This window comes from Trachemys scripta, chromosome 1, assembly GCF_013100865.1.
Source record: "Trachemys scripta elegans isolate TJP31775 chromosome 1, CAS_Tse_1.0, whole genome shotgun sequence".
In the NCBI taxonomy this organism is placed as follows: Eukaryota; Metazoa; Chordata; order Testudines; family Emydidae; genus Trachemys; species Trachemys scripta.
Window position 1 is genome coordinate 97,626,800 of NC_048298.1, and position 18,244 is coordinate 97,645,043.

At 45.3% G+C, this 18,244-nt stretch overlaps 1 protein-coding gene across 3 annotated transcripts; it reads left to right on the forward strand.

Moving 5' to 3' along the window:
* The first annotated feature begins 374 nt into the window (after nt 1-374).
* On the forward strand, nt 375-15,694 carry LOC117881375 (C-type lectin domain family 2 member B-like). 3 transcript variants are annotated; one of them, XM_034778541.1, is made up of 6 exons: nt 375-740; nt 3,000-3,074; nt 10,171-10,331; nt 12,525-12,628; nt 12,924-13,076; nt 14,946-15,694. In XM_034778541.1, exons 1-5 carry the CDS (start codon nt 404-406, stop codon nt 13,039-13,041), a joined length of 795 nt encoding a protein of 264 aa, XP_034634432.1. In that variant the 5' UTR covers nt 375-403; the 3' UTR covers nt 13,042-13,076; nt 14,946-15,694. The 3 variants fall into 3 exon arrangements, with proteins under 3 accessions (XP_034634432.1, XP_034634423.1, XP_034634443.1); XM_034778532.1 differs by lacking the exon at nt 14,946-15,694 and having other exon boundaries at nt 12,924-13,305; XM_034778552.1 differs by lacking the exons at nt 12,525-12,628; nt 14,946-15,694 and having other exon boundaries at nt 12,924-13,054.
* Nucleotides 15,695-18,244: the final 2,550 nt, after the last annotated feature.

Sequence of the window (18,244 nt, forward strand, 5' to 3'; positions counted from 1 at the left end):
AACACTGGTGTCTCAGTCCACTGGGGTAACTGTTACCCCTTCTTCCCCTGCCTGTGCTGGGTTTTACCCTCTGGCAAAGCCTCACACCTGGACTTAACTCCATCTCCCCTCCCTGATTTTGCCTTCAGCTCCTATCCTAACCCTGCTTCCAGCTACTTAACCCCCCCGACCAGTCAATTTTCACCCCCTGCTCAGACCCTCCTCTGATTTGCTTCCTTTGCCCCTTTTTAACCCCTGTAAAAAGCAGTCAGCAGAATCTTAAGGCTAATCAGTGCAAGTGAAGGGCAGCGGCTTCAGGAGGTGTCACTGAGCATGCGTACAGGAAGCACTTTCTACAAGCGTCAGGATGCGGTGCGCGCGGAATTTAACTTGTGTTGCCTTCTGTGAGCGGGTGGCCTTGCAGATGGCGGCGGAGCTGCGGACGCCTGAGCAAGGACCGAAGCCCTGGGAAAGATCGGTCCTGGACTCGGGTTACGGCTCCAGCATCCACCGGCGTTCGCAGCGCCCGCTGGACTCGCCTGAGGCGGGCGAGGTTGTGGTGGAAAAGTTCTCGCTCTCCGGAGCCGAGTGCGAGTCGGGCCCCAATAGCCCCGAAGCGGCCGCCTCGGACTCGGGCCGCAGTGGACACGTAGTTACGTCCGGCTGCAGCCTCCTGGCGAAGGATGAGGAGCCTGGAGTGCGGGTGGCTTCACCGGAACAGCGTAGCGCAGCTGGTGCCTGTCCGTCGGTGACACGTTGCGGTGAGAGTAGGAGGAAGGCAGCAGCTCCTTGGGGGTGACTTTCCAGCCGCCCCCCCATCCTGGTGCTGGCGGGTCTGTGGGTGGGTGTCCCGCGTGGGGAGGGCACGGGGGTTCGTACAGGGTCCCCCTCGAGGACCGTCCCAGGTTAAATGGCTGGGAGTTCAATAGCTTTAAAAAAACCTAGTTCTAGGAGGAGCTGCCCCTTGAAATGCCTTTAAATCTTTTCTACTTCAAATAAGGGTTTTTTCTGCTCCTGTCCTGGCTTGGAGCCTACTGCACTATGGGTACAGCTACACAGCAACACCCCCCAGCATCTACTCTTAGAGCTCCAGTCAACTGACTCAGGCTTGCTCAGCTCACACTGGGGGGCTAAAAATAGCAGTATAGATATTGGGCTAGGTTCCTGGCTCCCAGACCCTCCCCACTTGCTGGGTTTCAGCCTGAGCCCAAATGTCTACATTGCTATTTTTAGCCCCACAGGACAAGCTGCAGTTAGTTGACCCAGGCTCTTAGACTTGCTGCCATGGTTTGTTTTTTGGGTTTTTTTTTTTTGCTGTGTAGATGTACCCATGCAGACCTTCTGACTCAGGTCTATGACTTGACCTGTATCCACACTGTAAAATGACAGGGCCTGAACCCAAGTCATAGTGGGACTTGGGCTAAGACCCACCCCCTGGATGGGTCCTAGGACTCAGGTCCTGAGTGCTTGCTGAGGTGAGTCAGACAGGTGTGTGTGTAGATGGTAGGGAGGTTTGGGTTCAAACCTGAGTTTGTGCCCTGGTTTACAGTGGAGTGTGTGTGTATGTATGTGTATACATATATATGTATATGTCTCATCAGCAAGGGAGAAACAGACTGTCAAAGGAGATATGTACAAAGTTATGACAAATGCACAAAAAATCTGAAAAAATAGGGGGTTTTCTTCTAATCTCTGAATTCTAGTAGTTCTAATAGTAGACAAAATAATTCAGAGATGTATGAAACTCCAGTCCTGTAAATTGTTCCATGCAAGCATGGAACTTGGACAACTAGTAACTAATAGCTGAATCTACTTTTGAACTTTTTAAATGACTAGATTTCAACTAATGGTGTCTCTTTTTAAACAACAAAAAGACTGGTTTAGTGCTTCAATCTGGGAATTTATCCTTACAAGGCCGATGTTCTGTTCCTGGCTCTGCCACTGACCGAGGCCTTGTCTATACTGCAAATGCTTTGCCAATATAACTGTTCTGGTATAGACTGGCAGAGCCTGCTAGTGTAGATGCAGGATATGCCAATAGAAGATTTTTTGCCACTACCATAGTGGCACCTCCATGCATGATGTTAGCTCTCTTGTGTCAGCACAGCTGGGTCTGTGATGCGGGTTTTGCTGGCATACTTGTGTCTGCTGGGGAGGAGGATTCACATCCCTGACCTCATAGCTAGGCTGACAAAACCTAGTAGTGTAGGCCTGGCCTCACGATAGTGATCCTGGGAAAGTGACTACGGGTATGTCAAGGGTACGTCTACACTGCAATCAGGAGATGTGATTGCAGCACTTCTTTCTCAAGCTAGCTTTGATCTAGCTACCATGCTATAGCATGGCAGCTCAAAGTGAAGCAGTCTCTGATCTGGATGAGTGATGTAGAAGAAGTTTCTTATAGAGGGAGCAGCTTGTTCCCATTCTGCACATTGCAGCATGATATCCTCTACCAAGCAGATGGTTGGTGGTAATGTGCAGATTGGTCTTCTGCTGATGTGTTGTGGCGAGGCACCTCCCATATATTTAAATCGCCATATCTCTGTTTACCCATATTTGCTTCACATGGATGTTGTAGGCCTTAAAGAGATAGTGTCTACCTGAAACTTAGTCAGTTTCAAAAAAGACTTTAAAAGTAGTTTCTGGTCCCACACTTAATCTAGAGTCCCCATGATAGTGTCTCTAACTTTACAGTTATAGTTTTCTGTTTTTAAAATGTTTTCTCTTGCTCTCTGAAAGTAACACAGACACTGACTGACAATGAAGAGTGCTATCACATGAATAAAATACATTGAAAAATAGAAGTAACTAAATTCTTCTTTAATTTTTCACTTATAATCATCATTGGGATTACTTGTTACAATGTTCAGACAACAATGTCACTGTTTAAAGTAGATGTAGTCATTTTAACTCCTTAAGTGCTTTGAGAACCTCCAATGGAAAGTAATGTAGAAAGGCAAGGCAATCATAAGCATTATATTCAGTATAATAAGACTGGGTGCTAACTCTTCTGATTTCAGGTCAGTGCTCCAACATCGTCTGGAAAGTAATAACTGGTGTACTGGCTGTGGTTATTTTGGTGTTGCTTCTGACAGGTAAGGGCTTTAGAATAAGGGGAGAACATATCCTTGGACATTTTCATCTTCTGGCTTGTTTATAGAACTGTGGGAGTGAAACTAATGCAAATGCTCACAATATGCAGAAGGCTTAGATTCTCCCTTGCATCCTTGGTCAAAACTCCTGATGATACATTAAGTAATGTATAGCACTTGCATGACACTTCATGATTATCGGATGCACTTTTAAAATCTGAACACCTATCTCATGTTAAGTATCGGTATTTCCATTTTATTCAAGCTTCTCAGCCTTATGTTTGTTCTACCCCATACTCAATTCACTAAAATAAGTTGATTTTTTTGAGATCGCTAAATTCTTACTGTAGCAGTTCCCTGTTAATTTGTATTGTGTGCTCACTCCAGGAGAGTTCAAATTTGGCATTTTCTTTTCTTTTGTATACTTCTTTCTAAACAGCAGCAGAATTCAAATTGATTTATCAGTTCATGATCCAAAATATTTAAAGTATTCTAGATCCAATTTGAATTACTATATTTTCTTTCTCTGAAATTCCCCTCATTAGTTTAATTGGATTCAGTAGTCGTTTTGTCCCCTCTAACTGTTTTATAGTGTTCTGTGTGCAGCTAACCAGAAAGGATTGAAAACTACAAAGTTACAAGGTCTGGTAACTGATATAAAATCCTGAATCAATCACAGAATATCAGGTTGGAAGGGACCTCAGGAGGTCATCTAGTCCAACCCCCTGCTCAAAGCAGGACCAATCCCCAACTAAATCCCCAAATGGCCCCCTCAAGGATTGAACTCACAACCCTGGGTTTAACAGGCCAATGCTCAAACCACTAAGCTATCCCTCCCCCGAAAAATGCCTAGAAAACAATGATAGTCTAAGAAACCAATCAAGTCACAGTTCTGAGGTCTGATACCTTAGAAAACCAGCAGGGCTAGAGAGTTCTGCTATGTATTTTAAGGTTGTGCCCATTATTAGCAAATGCATAAGTGGTACAATAAAGATGGGAAAAGGTTCAAAATATAAAGGAGAGAGATAAAACAGAAATGTATTAATAAAAAAAAGTCAAAAGGGCTAGGTAGACATGACACATTTTAGCCATTCGATAGCTTCAGGGTCATCAGTATGGAGTATGAAAAGTCCTCCTGATAGACCAGCAGAAGATGAGCAGCCATTCAGTAGATGTATGGCGTCTCCATATGCACCTCAGCTTCACAGATGGCTGTTCCTGAGTCCCCAGATGTGATCTTTCCTGCACTTCACCCTGCATCTGAACTGGTTGAGCTTGCCTCAGAGATAGCATGGCAGCTCAAAGCCAGGCAGTTTCTGATCTGGATGTGTGATGTGGAAGGAGTTTCTTACAAAGGGAGCAACTTAGGCCTTGGCTACACTTGCAGATGTACAGCGCTGTGAGTTAAACCTGACTTCATACAGCTGAGTAGGGAAAGCGCTGCAGTCTGTCCACACTGACAGCTGCCCAGCACACTGTCGTGGCCACATTTGCAGCATTTGCTGCGCCATTGGGAGCGGTGCATTATGGGCAGCTATCCCACAGAGCACCTCTTCCCATTCTGGCGTTGTGGGAAGGGGGTGTGGGTGCAGGGCATTCTGGATCCTGTCCCAACGCCCCGTGATGCATCGCTTCGCATCCCAGAAATCCCTTTGTTTCCGTCCACCATCTTTCAACGGTTTCTGTGCAGCGCGATCTGTCTGTGGGAAATGGAGCCTGAACTGCTGAGGCGTATGCTGACTTATCTCGCCAGCACATCACATTTGGCTGTCGAACTATTCCTTAAGATCTAAAGTGACAGTGAGAGTAAGGAGTCCGATGATGCTATCGAGCCATGTAACGCGTACGACACGAAATTGCTTGTGGCATTCACAGACCTGCTCAGCACCGTGGAATGCCGCTTTTGTGCTTGGGGAAACAAGCACCGAGTGGTGGGATCACATTGTCATGGAAGTCTGGGATGATGAGCAGTGGCTGCAGAACTTTCGGATGAGAAAAGCCACTTTCATGGGACTGTGTGAGGAGCTCACCCCCACCCTGTGGCGTAAGGACACGAGATTGAGAGCTGCCCTGCCAGTGGAGAAGCGGGTGGCTATTGCAATCTGGAAGCTGGCAACTCCAGACAGCTACCGGTCAGTCGCAAACCAGTTTGGAGTGGGAAAGTCGACCGTTGGAATCGTGTTGATGCAAGTTTGCAGAGCCATTAATCGCATCCTACTCAGAAGAACCGTGACTCTGGGTAATGTGCAGGACATAGTGCATGGCTTTGCACAAATGGGGTTCCCTAACTGTGGAGGGGTGATAGATGGGACACACATTCTATTCTGGCACCACTCCACCTAGGATCTGAGTACGTTAATCGGAAGGGGTATTTCTCTATAGTTCTCCAGGCGCTTGTGGATCACCGTGGGAGTTTCATTGACATTAACACAGGCTGGCCCGGAAAGGTGCATGACGCACACATCTTTCGGAACACTTGGCTGTTCAGGAAGATGCAGGCTGGGACTTTTTTCCCAGAGCGGAAGATCGCGGTAGGGGAAGTTGAAATGCCCATTGTGATCCTTGGAGACCCCGCTTACCAGTTAATGCCGTGGCTCATGAAACCCTACACAGGGAGCCTTGACAGCAGCAAGGAACGGTTCAACTACAGGCTGAGCTGGTGCCGAATGACTGTGGAGTGTACCTTTCGCCATTTAAAGGCCCGCTGGCAATCTCTTGTATGGGAAGCTGGACTTGGCCGAAAACAGCATCCCCGCGGTTATATCCGCATGCTGTGCCCTCCATAATATTTGTGAAGGGAAGGGTGAAAGCTTCACTCAGCCATGGACCGCCGAGATTCAACACCTGGAGGTTGAATTTGCACAGCCAGAGAGCAGGGCTATCACAGGGGCCCAGCCTGGGGCTGCAAGGATTAAGGATGCCTTGAGGGAGCAATTTGAGGCTGAAAACCAGCAGTGATATCGGGTGCCCGGCAGGGGAGTGAAGTGCAGTAGTTCCAATCTTTAGGAATCAGTGTTTGCTAAGCAGACTTGCAGTGCCTGTTTATTTCCTGGGCTAAGGAGTCTTTTATTCTATGCAATAATAAAGAATGTTTTCAAAGCCAAAAAATCCATTTATTGAAAAGAAACAAGGGGGTGGAGTGGGGAACAGTACAATCACAGATTCGCATATGTCCTGTCTGGTGTGCTGTGCAGTGAGTGCTGCACTTCAGGATAGCTATACTGCATGGTGACGGGGGTTGAGTGCAGAGGGTAAGGGTCGTGGTTTTCAGGGCTGGGTGGTGAAGATACTGGTGTTGGAGGCAGCTGGTGGCGTGAAGAACACGGAAGTTGGGGAAAGTGGGTTGGAGGTGACAGTGGGGCACAACGAAAAGAGTTTTGGGACAAGGGCTGTAGGGGGGGGGTGGCGTTTGCGTTTGCCATACTGCTCCTTCTGCATGGCTATGAGCTCCTGGATAGCGTCTGTTTGGCGCTCCAGGATGCTTATGAGCCTATCAGTGCTTTGCTGCCGGTGCTCCATGCTTTGCCGCTGGCGCGCTGCGTTTTCCTGGCGGATCCTGCTTTTTCTCTCCCTCCAGTTCTGTGCTTTCTCATTCTCCTTAATACATTGCTGCATCACTTCTTGCAGCATCTCTTCTTTGCTTTTTTGCGGTCTCTTCCTGAGTCTTTGCAGTCTCTGAGCAGGTGATAAGAGTGACAGCTGAGGTCTCAAGTTTGATGCAGCTGTATAGGCAAAATGCAACATTTAACAGAGGCAGCATTGTTTATACCAGACAGAGTAATGATTTCCTCCACACTTAAGGAGTAGAAAACACACAGGGTCTACACAATTGCATAATTTTCCCGTCTGAAACAGAGCACACACATCCCACGGGAGCCTCAAAATGGTGAGCAAGGGGGACTGATTGTTTCAGGGCTGCACTGTCCTCTGGGTCTCTGTGCCTTGTGGAGAGCCAACAGCTTCAGGGGGCACCTACACTGAACAGTTAACCCCAAGTATTGCATCCAGCTCTTTGTAGAATCGGCAGGTCGCGGGGGGAGCACCCGAGCAGCTGTTTGCGTCGCGGGCTTTGCGGTAGGCACTCCGCAGCTCTTTCATTTTAATCCTGCACTGCAGGGCGTCCCGGTCATGGCCCCTTTCTATCATGTCCTTTGATACCTTTCCGAAGGTATCGTAATTCCTACGGCTGGGGCGCAGCTGGGACTGTACAGCTTCCTCCCCCCAAACATTGATGAGGTCCAGCAACTCGCCATTGCTCCATGCTGGGGCTCACCTGGCGCGTGGAGACATGTTCACCTGGAAAGATTCACTGATAGCACTCCACGCCATGCCGGGCTGAGCAAACAGGAAGGGGATTTTTTAAAATTCCCAGGGAATGTAAAGGGTGGGTCACATGGTTGGCCACCTGAGGCCAGGGCAGTAGAGTTTGAACTGATGACCAGAGTGGCTAGAACAGGCACTGTGGGATACTGCCGAATGCTTCTGGAGGCTAGTCACAGCGCATTGGGCAGCCACACTGGCGCTGCAGCGGCAGCGCTGCAGCAGCAGCGCAATACACGCTATTCCTCTCGGGGGACGTGGAGTACATGCAGCGCTGCAGTCACAGAGATACAGCGCTGCAAATGCCTTGCCAGTGTGGACGGGGAGTGAGTTACAGCGCTGGGGGTGGCATTACAGCGCTGTAACTCGCAAGTGTAGCCAAGGCCTTATTCCCATTCTGCTCACCACAGTGTGATAGCATCTGCTGGGGAGATGGTTGATAAAGTAGTACAGATTAGTGCTCTGCTGATGAGTTGTGACAAGGTGCCTCCCACATATCTTTGAAAAGTGGCAGTTGTGGTGTCAAAGAGGGGTTTTGCTGCAATATAATGCCTGAATTAGGTGATGGAATATTTGAAAGGACTGGCAGCCACTCTGTACTGGTTGGTCTCATAGCCCTTTTTTGGTTCTCATTGTCTGATTCAATTGCACATTAACTAGCGTTGTGCAGGGAGAGCTTAATCACACCGAAGCACAATATTCTCCAGCTGAGTAGCAGTACTGTACTAAATAAACAGCATATGTTAGTGGAAAGCCGGAAACAAATGTTGTATGCCATCGCTGTAGATACAAGCCTTTAAATCACACGATTCATTAATATAATCCCTTTTCTTCCTAGTTCTCAATTCTGAACTGATTTTAGTAGCTGCTATGTCAAATTATCAGAGCTGGTAACCAAAGCATTATGCTACATGAAAGCAACTGGGAATTGCAGTGGAGGTATGTGGGTATGACTATGGCCTTGGCTACACTGGCGCTGTACAGCGCTGCAACTTGCTGCGCTCAGGGGTGTGAAAAAACACACACCCCCTGAGCGCAGCGCGTGCAGCGCTGTAAAGCGCCAGTGTAATCCGAGCCTGCAGCGCTGCACGCTCGCTCGCAGCCCTGCAAGCTATTCCCCTCGGAGAGGTGGAGTACATACAGCGCTGTGAGAGCTCTCTTGCAGCACTGGCGGCGCGACTACACTCGCGCTTCACAGCGCTGCCGCGGCAGTACTGTGAAGTCCCGTGTGTAGCCAAGGCCTGAGATCGGAATTTGGTCCCTGTCTCTTGCTTCATTTTTTTCAGTGTATTCGCTTTTCTGTCCCATCTGATGCTTTCTTTTGTAACACTTTGTTTCTTTTCTTTCCTTTCATTAGCTACTTTCTTTCTCTCTCACGTTACTCTTTACTCTCCACTGTGCTTCTTCATTTTTTCCCCCCTTCTAGCTTTAGAGGTAAACTGCAAAATTAAAATAAGGGGTATGGGCACCTTATTCCCTGCTGCATTATGATTTATAGAGAAGGACTATGAGATTATTTTTAAATAAAGGGGTTTGTTCTGCTTGTTTTTTTTTTTTTTTTTGTTGGTTTGTTTTTTTTAAATTAAAACTTCAGATCTTACCTTCTCGGGAAAACACTGTGAACTCTAGGCATAAGATACGTTGCCAGAGGAATAACTTTAAAAAAAAAATTTTTTCTAGGTTTTTATATGTCATAAGAAACTAAAGACCACTTCCCCACCCTTTTCTTTGCATGTCACCTTTAACCAGTTTTTCCTGTCCTTTTTCCCTCCATTCCTGTCCCTTCTTCCTCACTCCATGCTCCCTCCTCCTCCTCCTCTACTGCAAATGTTGTATTCAGAGGAAAACCAAAAGCTGCTTTCCTTCTCCTTTAGTCTGTGAGGACACAAGTCAAGACTTAGCTGCAGTTCCAGGTTGTCAAATGCAGCATTTTGTTCTTTCTGCATCCTGTGTGCAGCACAGAGGGAATGACTGTCACTTAACTGCCAGCAGAGAGCAGCACTGCTACTAGCTTCAGAAGGAGAAGAGGGAGCACTATGCCACTGACTTGCTGTCTTCTGGCCTTAGGGAAAATGACTTGCCCTTCTGTCTCAATTTCCCTATCTACAAAATGGAGATAATATTCGCCCATCTGCCTAGGGTTGTGAAGATTAATTAATATATGCACAGTGCTTTGAACATATAAAGCACTATTTATTAAAAAAAAAAAAAAAAAGCTAAGTATTCTGAAAAATTAGGCACTCTTATTCTGGAATAAGAACATCCACACATGGAGTTAATCAGGAATAGCTATTTTGGAATAACTCCCTGTGAAGACAATGTCCTATCTGGATTTTTGAAGCTATCACAAACTAGTGCTTTACAGCCTATAGAGAGAGGAATCACTTCTCCCACCAGGGAAATGCAGCTATATTATGTGGCAGCTGTTTAACAATACACAGCAACATTGCAGAAAATTTGGGACAGAAAGTGGGTCTATCTTTTTATGGTTTTCATAGCACACCTTATCACTGGGGTAGCAGAGCCCCTAGTGAAGAACATTGTGTCCTTTTGAAATTGCAAGACAAAGGTAGGTTGGTTGCAGTAGGTACCTATTCCAATTTAGTTTGTCCAGAACAACTGGCACTCTAAAACTTCAGCTGGAATTTCAATGATACTCAGACTAAGGTTTAGTGATATTCAGCTGTTCTGCTCTATCTCAGCAACCTGTAATATGATGGCTAAGGAGAATATAACATGTCTTAGAATGTGACTATGTTGTTTGCCTTATGTCTCCCAGGAACTCTCTCTCCAAAGGTCAGGCAGTGTCCGGAAGACTGGATAGGTTTTGGAGGGAACTGTTATTACTTTTCCACTGATACAAAGAGCTGGGAAGACAGTAAGGAGTACTGCGCCTCACATGGCGCAACACTTCCTGTGATAAAAGAGAAACTGCAACTGGTGAGAATGTGAAACTATTTTACCTGTTTTAACAAACATCCCATTACTGACTTATCTTCTGTACCCAATGAAGTCTGTTCTGGAGGTTTCCTATATTGATTATTTATACAGCAATATAAATGTCTGTGGGAGAATTATAGACAAGACAATGGTAAACTAATGGTAAAATATTACATTATCATCCTCTAGAGATAGAGGGGGTGGGGAATGTTTCAGAAAGTCAGTGTGTGGCACGTCAGAGAGAGGATTAATAGGTAATTGGGATGGACCATTTATCTTCACAGTCACTAGTAAAATAATGGAACAAATATTCAGAGGAGAAAATATGTTAAGCTGGGGCCCTATTCTTCCACTGCAGGATATGAATAATTCCACTTGAAATCAAGGACTTATGGGACAATTGGGGCTCAGAGTGGAGCCAATAGTAATAGAATGAACATAAAAAAGAAAGTGGAGATTGAATATTTGGGTATGGGGTATAATAGGATATGAAATAGTTTTCCCCAAGGGAAATGATGGCAACCCCATTGCTTGGAAACCTCAAAACTAGAGTTGACAAAACACTAGAAAATGAACTATAGGGAATAGTCCTTCACTGGACCTTTGGAGATGCAGTAAATGACCTAATAGTGTTTACGGGATCAGTCAACCAAGAAAATCTTTGTTATTTAAAGAGTGAGTGCCTGCTGAAAATCTGTTCTTAGCCACTGGGCTTTTCCATGTATTTATCTCCTTCCCATGCATTGGTGATAAAATGACAATCAAAGTTTATTGTGCAGACAAGAGATAAGTATGGGCAATGGGATGCAAATTTAGGAATAATGGCAGTTGAATAGGGTAAGTAAGAGGAATTTGTGGAGATGTGCAGGAAAGAATGGTAGTGAGAGACCTGAAGCTGGGGCTTTCCGAGGACTTTTAGAATAAACTGGTGACTATGTGGAAACAATCTCATTAGCCTCTCTGTTGATAGAAATGACATGTCTTTTTGTGAATTAGGGTGGAAGTTAGTTCCATACTGTGCAAGTCTTCCCCTTCAAAATAGGTCTTTTTAATTCCATCTGTAGAGACAATGCCGGCCTTCAAAGACTGCATTTATCCCGAGTTGAGCTGACACGTTTTTATCTACAAGCCCTATAAAATACTGAAAAGAGTAAGGAGGAAGCAAATGGATTTCAATAGAAATCTCCTTTGGATTTAAGATTAGGAACAGAAAGAAGTTAATCCGCTGTCTTTTTTTAATAAGTAGACTACTTCGTTTGAAATACCACTTCTTCAAGTCATAATGCCAATAATCAATACATAATGAATAAGTCTGTGAGTCTTTCATGGAGGTCACAGATTCCGTGAATTTCCAGGACCTCCGGGACTTCCACAGTGGCCGATGTGGCTGATCCCAGAGCCGCTGGTCCCAGGGACTGCCTGAGCAGCGGCCCCAGGGCCTCAGAGTAGTGGGTGGCTGGTGGCAGTCAGCCCCTGCCGCTGGAGCAGGGACCAGCCATTGGCCCCCAGGGCCCCCAGAGCAGCTACGGTTTAGTTATGGGTATTTGTAGTAAAAGTCACGGACAGGTCACAGGCCGCGAATTTTTGTTTATTGCCCGTGACCTGTCTATAACTTTTTTACTAAAAATACCCTTGACTAAACCTTAGTCTTACTCATGAACCTAGAGTAGGATTTGTGAGGGAGTGTCATTCCCCCAGGGATCCATAGCAGTGAGTGGTGGGGGGGAAATATTCCATGTTGACAGTGGCTTCTTGGATGATTGAATAGCATCCAGTGAGTTTTTTTGCTGCCATAGTTGACACGCTTCCCCCCCCCCCCCCCGCCCGATCCCCAGTGAAAATAGTAAGTTTATTAGCAGCTTACACAGGGAAATGCAGAGACTTAACTTGGTATTGGTTGACTCCTGCTTTGTAAATGTTCATGCACGTCTTTTTGTCAACTGCCTGGAATCTAGTTTTCTTAAGTATATTCATGTATTGAGGCCTGGGGTCCCTTTTTCCCCAAAGGAATAATTGTTTTGATGGTAATGAGTAAGGTTTTTTTTTTGTTTGTTTGTTTTTTGTTTTTTTTTTAATTCAAATCAACAGTGAAAGCTTCTATTCCTGTCCTGTGTAGAGCAAATTGCATAAGAGGGAAGGTTCAGTTTAGGATGGGCCACGAAGAAAAATATTTTCTGCTATTCTCAATTACAGGAGAACATCAAACGCTTGAGACAGAACCATTACTACTGGATTGGGCTAAGAAAGGAAGCAGCAGGATGGCAGTGGGACGATGGATCTCTATTTACTAATGATGTGTATGTTTTTCAGCTGTAACTAGAAACGTGGTGGGGGGTATTGGCATATGTCTGAAATCAGAAAGAAAATGAGTTGCTGTCAAAGCAGAGTTGAGAGAAGTTGTATGTGATTATTTTTAATTCACCAAGACATTTAACTTCTGCAACAGCAAAAAATAGGTTGTTTGCTGATTCCTTCTGTCTTTAGTTGCATAAATCTGGAGCTGTAGAAATGATTGGTGATCCTGGCTTTTCACAAACATTTATCTTCAGAATGGAAGTGATTCATTTCCATTTATTTTTTTCTTCTCCCTAGCATCCAATTGGAAAATGAAGACGCAAAGCTGAAGTGTTCCTTCCTAAACAGTGACAAAATTGTTACTGTAGATTGCACATCTTCAAGACGCTGGATCTGTGTCAAAGAGTCCAAATGAGTCGTCTTCATCTCCAGTGAAGTTAGTAGTGCAAGGTACAAACATAATCTGATTTTTTTCCAGTGGAGTTTATTACAACTTGCTATAAATTCTAACAAGAGTTTTTAGAGAAATGTAGTAGATGGAGCTCTCCTGAATCATAAGATCTAAAGTGCTGTGATTGGAGGCCTGTTGCATGGTGCATCGGGGTATGCCTGTGGCTGATGTGCCATGACAAGCAAAATCCGGCTCCTGTGGACATCTGCGCTTATTTATTTCTGTGTGTGTGTGTGTGTGTGTATGTATGTGTGTATATATATATATATATATATATATATATACACACACGTATGTGTTATGATAATGTTCAAAGTCAAGATCTGGATTATGCTAGATGCTGTATAAACTCATATGAAGACATTGTCCTGAAGAGTCAGCACCCAAAATTGTGTGTGTGTGCGCGCACACATTGTGATTCATATATCATGTAATATGTTATAGGTCATTGAGGGCTAGTATGAATGACGTACGCGTGACATAAATGCGTGTGTTGCAAGTTAGCAGCTGAAGCCAGAACTTAAGGTCAAGAACTATTAGAACTCTTTGTGCAAAAACAATCTTATGCTCTGAGAAAATTACGGAAAATCATCAGAAAAGGAAATAACACCAGCTGGACTGACATAAAATTGTATAAGAATCGGAGGAAATGGCACGCCTTGGATCATGGCGGCCCACCCAGGATTGTCTCTTTGGAGTTGTGTGGGCAGAAGGCCTAATAAACAAAGGCAAAGACCTGATGATGTGACGGAATGGACTATGAACGGATGCCTATTTTTTCTGCAAATCGGAGTCATTTATTGATCCAGTCTACCGTGTGGATATAGATGTGATTTTTGCTGGCTCCCCACATCCTATGAGCTTATCCTGATGGAAGGATCTTCGACTGGCCATCGGGAACATTCTGACCTTTGGATTCTGGTATAGAACATTTGGGGTGTGAATGTGGAGTGAGTAAGGTTTGTTTTGTAATCACTGAAGAGCATTTAGAGTATTATATACCAACACTGTGTCCGGTATCTGCTTGCTCCACATCTTGTAGGGAGACCTCTATTGTGGGTCTAATGCTTAAGCAATTTACAGACACTTAAAAATAGATTACATTGTTTAAAAAAAGAAACCCGAGGGGGAAGAGAGAGTCTCAGCATTTTGTTAACAGAAAAAAGTCTGTCTGGATTTTTTTCTTAATTTCTAACACTGACAAGGGACTAAGGGGAAAATAACTTTGTATTGTGAACAGCATTTTATGTAAATTAATTTTCACTCTTTTCCCAGCAATTTGTGTGGATTTTTCCGACAGCAACAGGGAGAAGAACTTTTAACTTTTTTTTTTTTTTTAAATTGACTAGATTTCAAGTTCCTATTACCCACTTCAATTCAGTACATTTCAGAGGTTTGGTTGTGTGTGGGGTTTTTTTTTTTGTTTTTTTTTTAATGTACTTGAATCTACAGCAGGATTCCCAATTTACCACAGACACAAGAGAGTCTTGTTGCAGAATTCAGCTCCCACTTGCTGGGCCTTCCTTAAGTTATAATTGGTTTTCTGGAGCATTTCATGTTAAGTGCTATATCATGGCTGTTTTAAGGCAATGGTTCTAAACTTCTTCTATACAATTATCCTATATGAAAACAGAAACAATTTTCAAGATCCTCTTCCCATCTAGCCATAAAGAAGGGGAAGGTGGTTGCAACCCCCTGAAACTTGTTTGTGACCTGACAAAGGTTACAGCTCCCAGGTTGAAAACCCATTATCTCAGGTATCTGCCATTATCAATCTGTGTAGCCAGGGGTGAGTTCCAGTGCCATAGCAAGATATCTTGAATCTATTGTTATAATTTTTACTAACTGTTTGTTTGTTCTTTGTTCAGCGTTAGATTTCTGAGTTATTTGCCAGACACGCTTCGGAAGCCATGATCATGCTCCTCTGACAAGCTGGAAAATCAATCTTAAATCTGAAAAGCCTACAACTCTAACCTGCCTAAAATCCCAAATTGCAAATTAAGACCACCTGAAAATAGATGTAGTAAGGTGTTGAGGACCCTCATATTCCACTGAAGGTACCTGGCAGTATTAGACACTTCTAAACAGCTGGATACTTGAAGTTTGTATATTGTAGTGTAACTATTTTTTAAACTAGATCATGTACAAGTTTTTCAGTGTATTAATTATTTTTAATTCAGAATATGAAGCGTCTTTCAGAACAGGGATCGACAAATGGAATTATTTTAATCAAAGATTATCAGTCAGATTAATACAGGAAAAGACATATTTTACCACCTACTATACTACACGATAGATAAGCCTAAAGGAAGTTCTAATTTGGTCATAATTAATAACATCTGTGACAACTGACAGCTCTTAATGAGTTAAACATCTTTTACTGGGTCCTTAATTTCAGTCATTACAAAAAACATTTGCTATAACAAGTACCTCTTATTAATCACAGAACGTAATTAGAGTGTAGGCATCCCTTATCAGTCACCCAGTATTATTTGTAACATACTTTTGTAGACACTTATTAGTTTGAGGGGTCTTTTCCTTAGACATTTAGGCCTGGTCTACACTAGGAGGTTATGTCGAATTTAGCAGCGTTAAATCAAATTAACTCTGCATCCGTCCACACAACAAAGCTATTTAGTTCGACAGAAAGGTCTCTTAAATTCGACTTCTGTACTCCTCCCCAACGAGGGGAGTAGCGCTAAATTCGACATGGCCATGTCGAATTAGGGTAGGTGTGGATGGAAATAGCTAATAGCTCCGGGAGCTATCCCACAGTGCACCACTCTGACGCTCTGGACAGCAGTCTGAGCTCGGATGCTCTGACCAGCCACACAGGAAAAGCCCCGGGAAAATTTGAATTCCTTTTCCTGTCTGGGCAGTTTAATTTCATTTCCTGTTTGGACATCGTGGCGAGCTCAGCAGCACTGGCAACGATGCAGAGCTCTCCAGCAGAGATGGCCATGCAATCTCAGAATAGAAAGAGGGCCCCAGTATAGACTGATCGGGAAGTCTTGGATCTGATCGCTGTGCGGGGCGATGAGTCCGTGCTTTCGGAGCTGCGATTGAAAAGATGAATGCAAAGATCTACGAGAAGATCTCAAAAGCCATGACAGAGAGAGGATACAGCCGGGATGCAACGCAGTACCGTGTGAAAATCAAGGAGCTGAGACAAGGGTACCAGAAGACCAAAAAGGCAAACGGACGCTCCGGATCCCAGCCCCAGACATGCCGTTTCTACAAGGCACTGCATTCCATCCTAGGTGCGGCCGCCACCACTACCCCACCACTGACCGTGGACTCTGAGGATGGGATATTGTCGACGCCCGCTTCCTCGAAGATGTTAGCGGACGGGGAAGATGAGGAAGGAGATGAGGAGGACGAGGCAGTCGACAGCACTTAAAACGCTGATTTCCCAGACAGCCGGGATCTCTTCATTACCCTCACCGAGATCCCCTACCAACCGTCCCCAGGCGTTAACCCGGACCCAGAATCAGGGGAAGGATCAGTCGGTAAGTGTTTTAAACATGTAAAGATTTATTATGAACAGAATGTTAATATTAACAGTGGGTTTTTCATGATTAGTTTGCCCTAGGCGCTCTACTGTTTAGTCCTTGCCAGTGCAGCTACAGTAAAATTCGGTCTATATGTCCGGGGATAGAACTGAAATCCTCATGGGACATCTCCATGAAGCTCTCCTGGAGGTAATTGGAAAGCCTTTGCATGAGGTTCCTTGAGAGAGCGGCCTTGTTGTGTCCTCCGTAGTAGGAAACATTCCCGCGCCAGGCTAGCAGCAAGTACTCCGGGATCATTGCCTTGCAGAGCATGGCGGCATACGGCCCTGGTCATTGTAGGCTTTCACGCAGCATGCGTTCTTTGTCGCTCTCTGAAATCCTCATCAGAGTGATGTCGCTCATGGTGACCTGCTTAGAATTAGAGGAATGTTAGTATTGGGACTGCTTGCCTGTTCCTTTACAGAACTGTAACAGGCGGTTTACAGCCATGTGGTGGAGGCGGGAGAGGGGCAGCATACAGGGATCTTTCCCGGGGACAGCTGCGAGGGGGTGGGACAGGGGCAGAGTTCATGCTTGCCGGATTGCCGGACAGCAGGAACTGGCCAACGCTAGGAGCATTGCTTTGAACGTGAAAGTAGGACAGTGCTATTATTAAAGTTTTAAGCTGCCACAAGTCTACGGCTTACCATGTCAGCCTGCTACCCAAATTCCGCTGTCCGGCCGCGCTTGTCTGATCTGCACTGCAAGATCCCAGGCACTGAATGCGAAGGCCGAAAATTCGACCTTGTCCTGAGTGCGCATGTGATAGGTGCTGTGCATGGTCTTGTTCACAGAGAAAGACTATGTTCTTTGTTCACAAAAAATTTATCTTTCTGAGGAATTCACTCCCTTTTTCCCATCCCACAGCTGTGACTGTCTCCCGACCTACCCTGGCATCACACTCCCAGAGGCTGGCGCAGGTTAGGCGTAGAAAGAAAAGGACACGGGACGACATGTTCTCAGAACTTATGGGCTGCTCCCAAGCCGAGGCAACCTAGCAGACCCAGTGGAGGGAGAACATATCGCAATACCAGCGAGCACACAGCGAACGGGAGGAGAGGTGGCGGCAGGAAGACCAGCAGGCGACTCAAACGCTGCTTGGACTAATGAGGGAGCAAACGGACACGCTCCGGCGCCTTGTGGATGTTCTGCAGGACCGGAGGCAGGAGGACAGAGCTCCGCTGCAGTCTATCTGTAACCACCCTCCCCCGCCACAAAGTCCCATACCTCCCTCACCCAAAGTACAAAGAAGGAGGGGCGGCAGTCCGTGAAAACTGTCACTCCACCCCTGCAGACTGCTCAAGTACCAGAAGGCTCTCATTCCGCAAAATTTGATAAGTCCTTTCCTTCCCGCCTCACCCAAGCCCCCATCCCAGTTTCATCCCCTAACTGTGTAGTTGCTAATAAAAAATGCGTTTCTGTTAATTACTGTTTCCATCATGTTTTTTTAGGGGAGAGTGTGTTTGAAGGTGGGGAAGGGGGTTGGAAATTGGAGAGGACAGTCACCTTTACTAGGGTACAGACACGGGGGCAGGTTCAGCAGCAGGTCACACACACATTGCAGGCACCCTGGTCAGTCTGGGAGGTGGTTTTCATTTTCTCTGTGTGTGTGTGGG

What these genes read in the sequence shown, in the direction of transcription:
- LOC117881375 (XM_034778541.1), top strand. Translation starts at nt 404, where the DNA reads ATGGCGGCGGAGCTGCGGACGCCTGAGCAAGGACCGAAGCCCTGGGAA. An exon ending in TAAAAGAGAAACTGCAACTG is followed by an intron (nt 10,332 to 12,524) that starts GTGAGAATGTGA and finishes TCTCAATTACAG; the next exon opens with GAGAACATCAAACGCTTGAG. An exon ending in TCTCTATTTACTAATGATGT is followed by an intron (nt 12,629 to 12,923) that starts GTATGTTTTTCA and finishes TCTTCTCCCTAG; the next exon opens with CATCCAATTGGAAAATGAAG.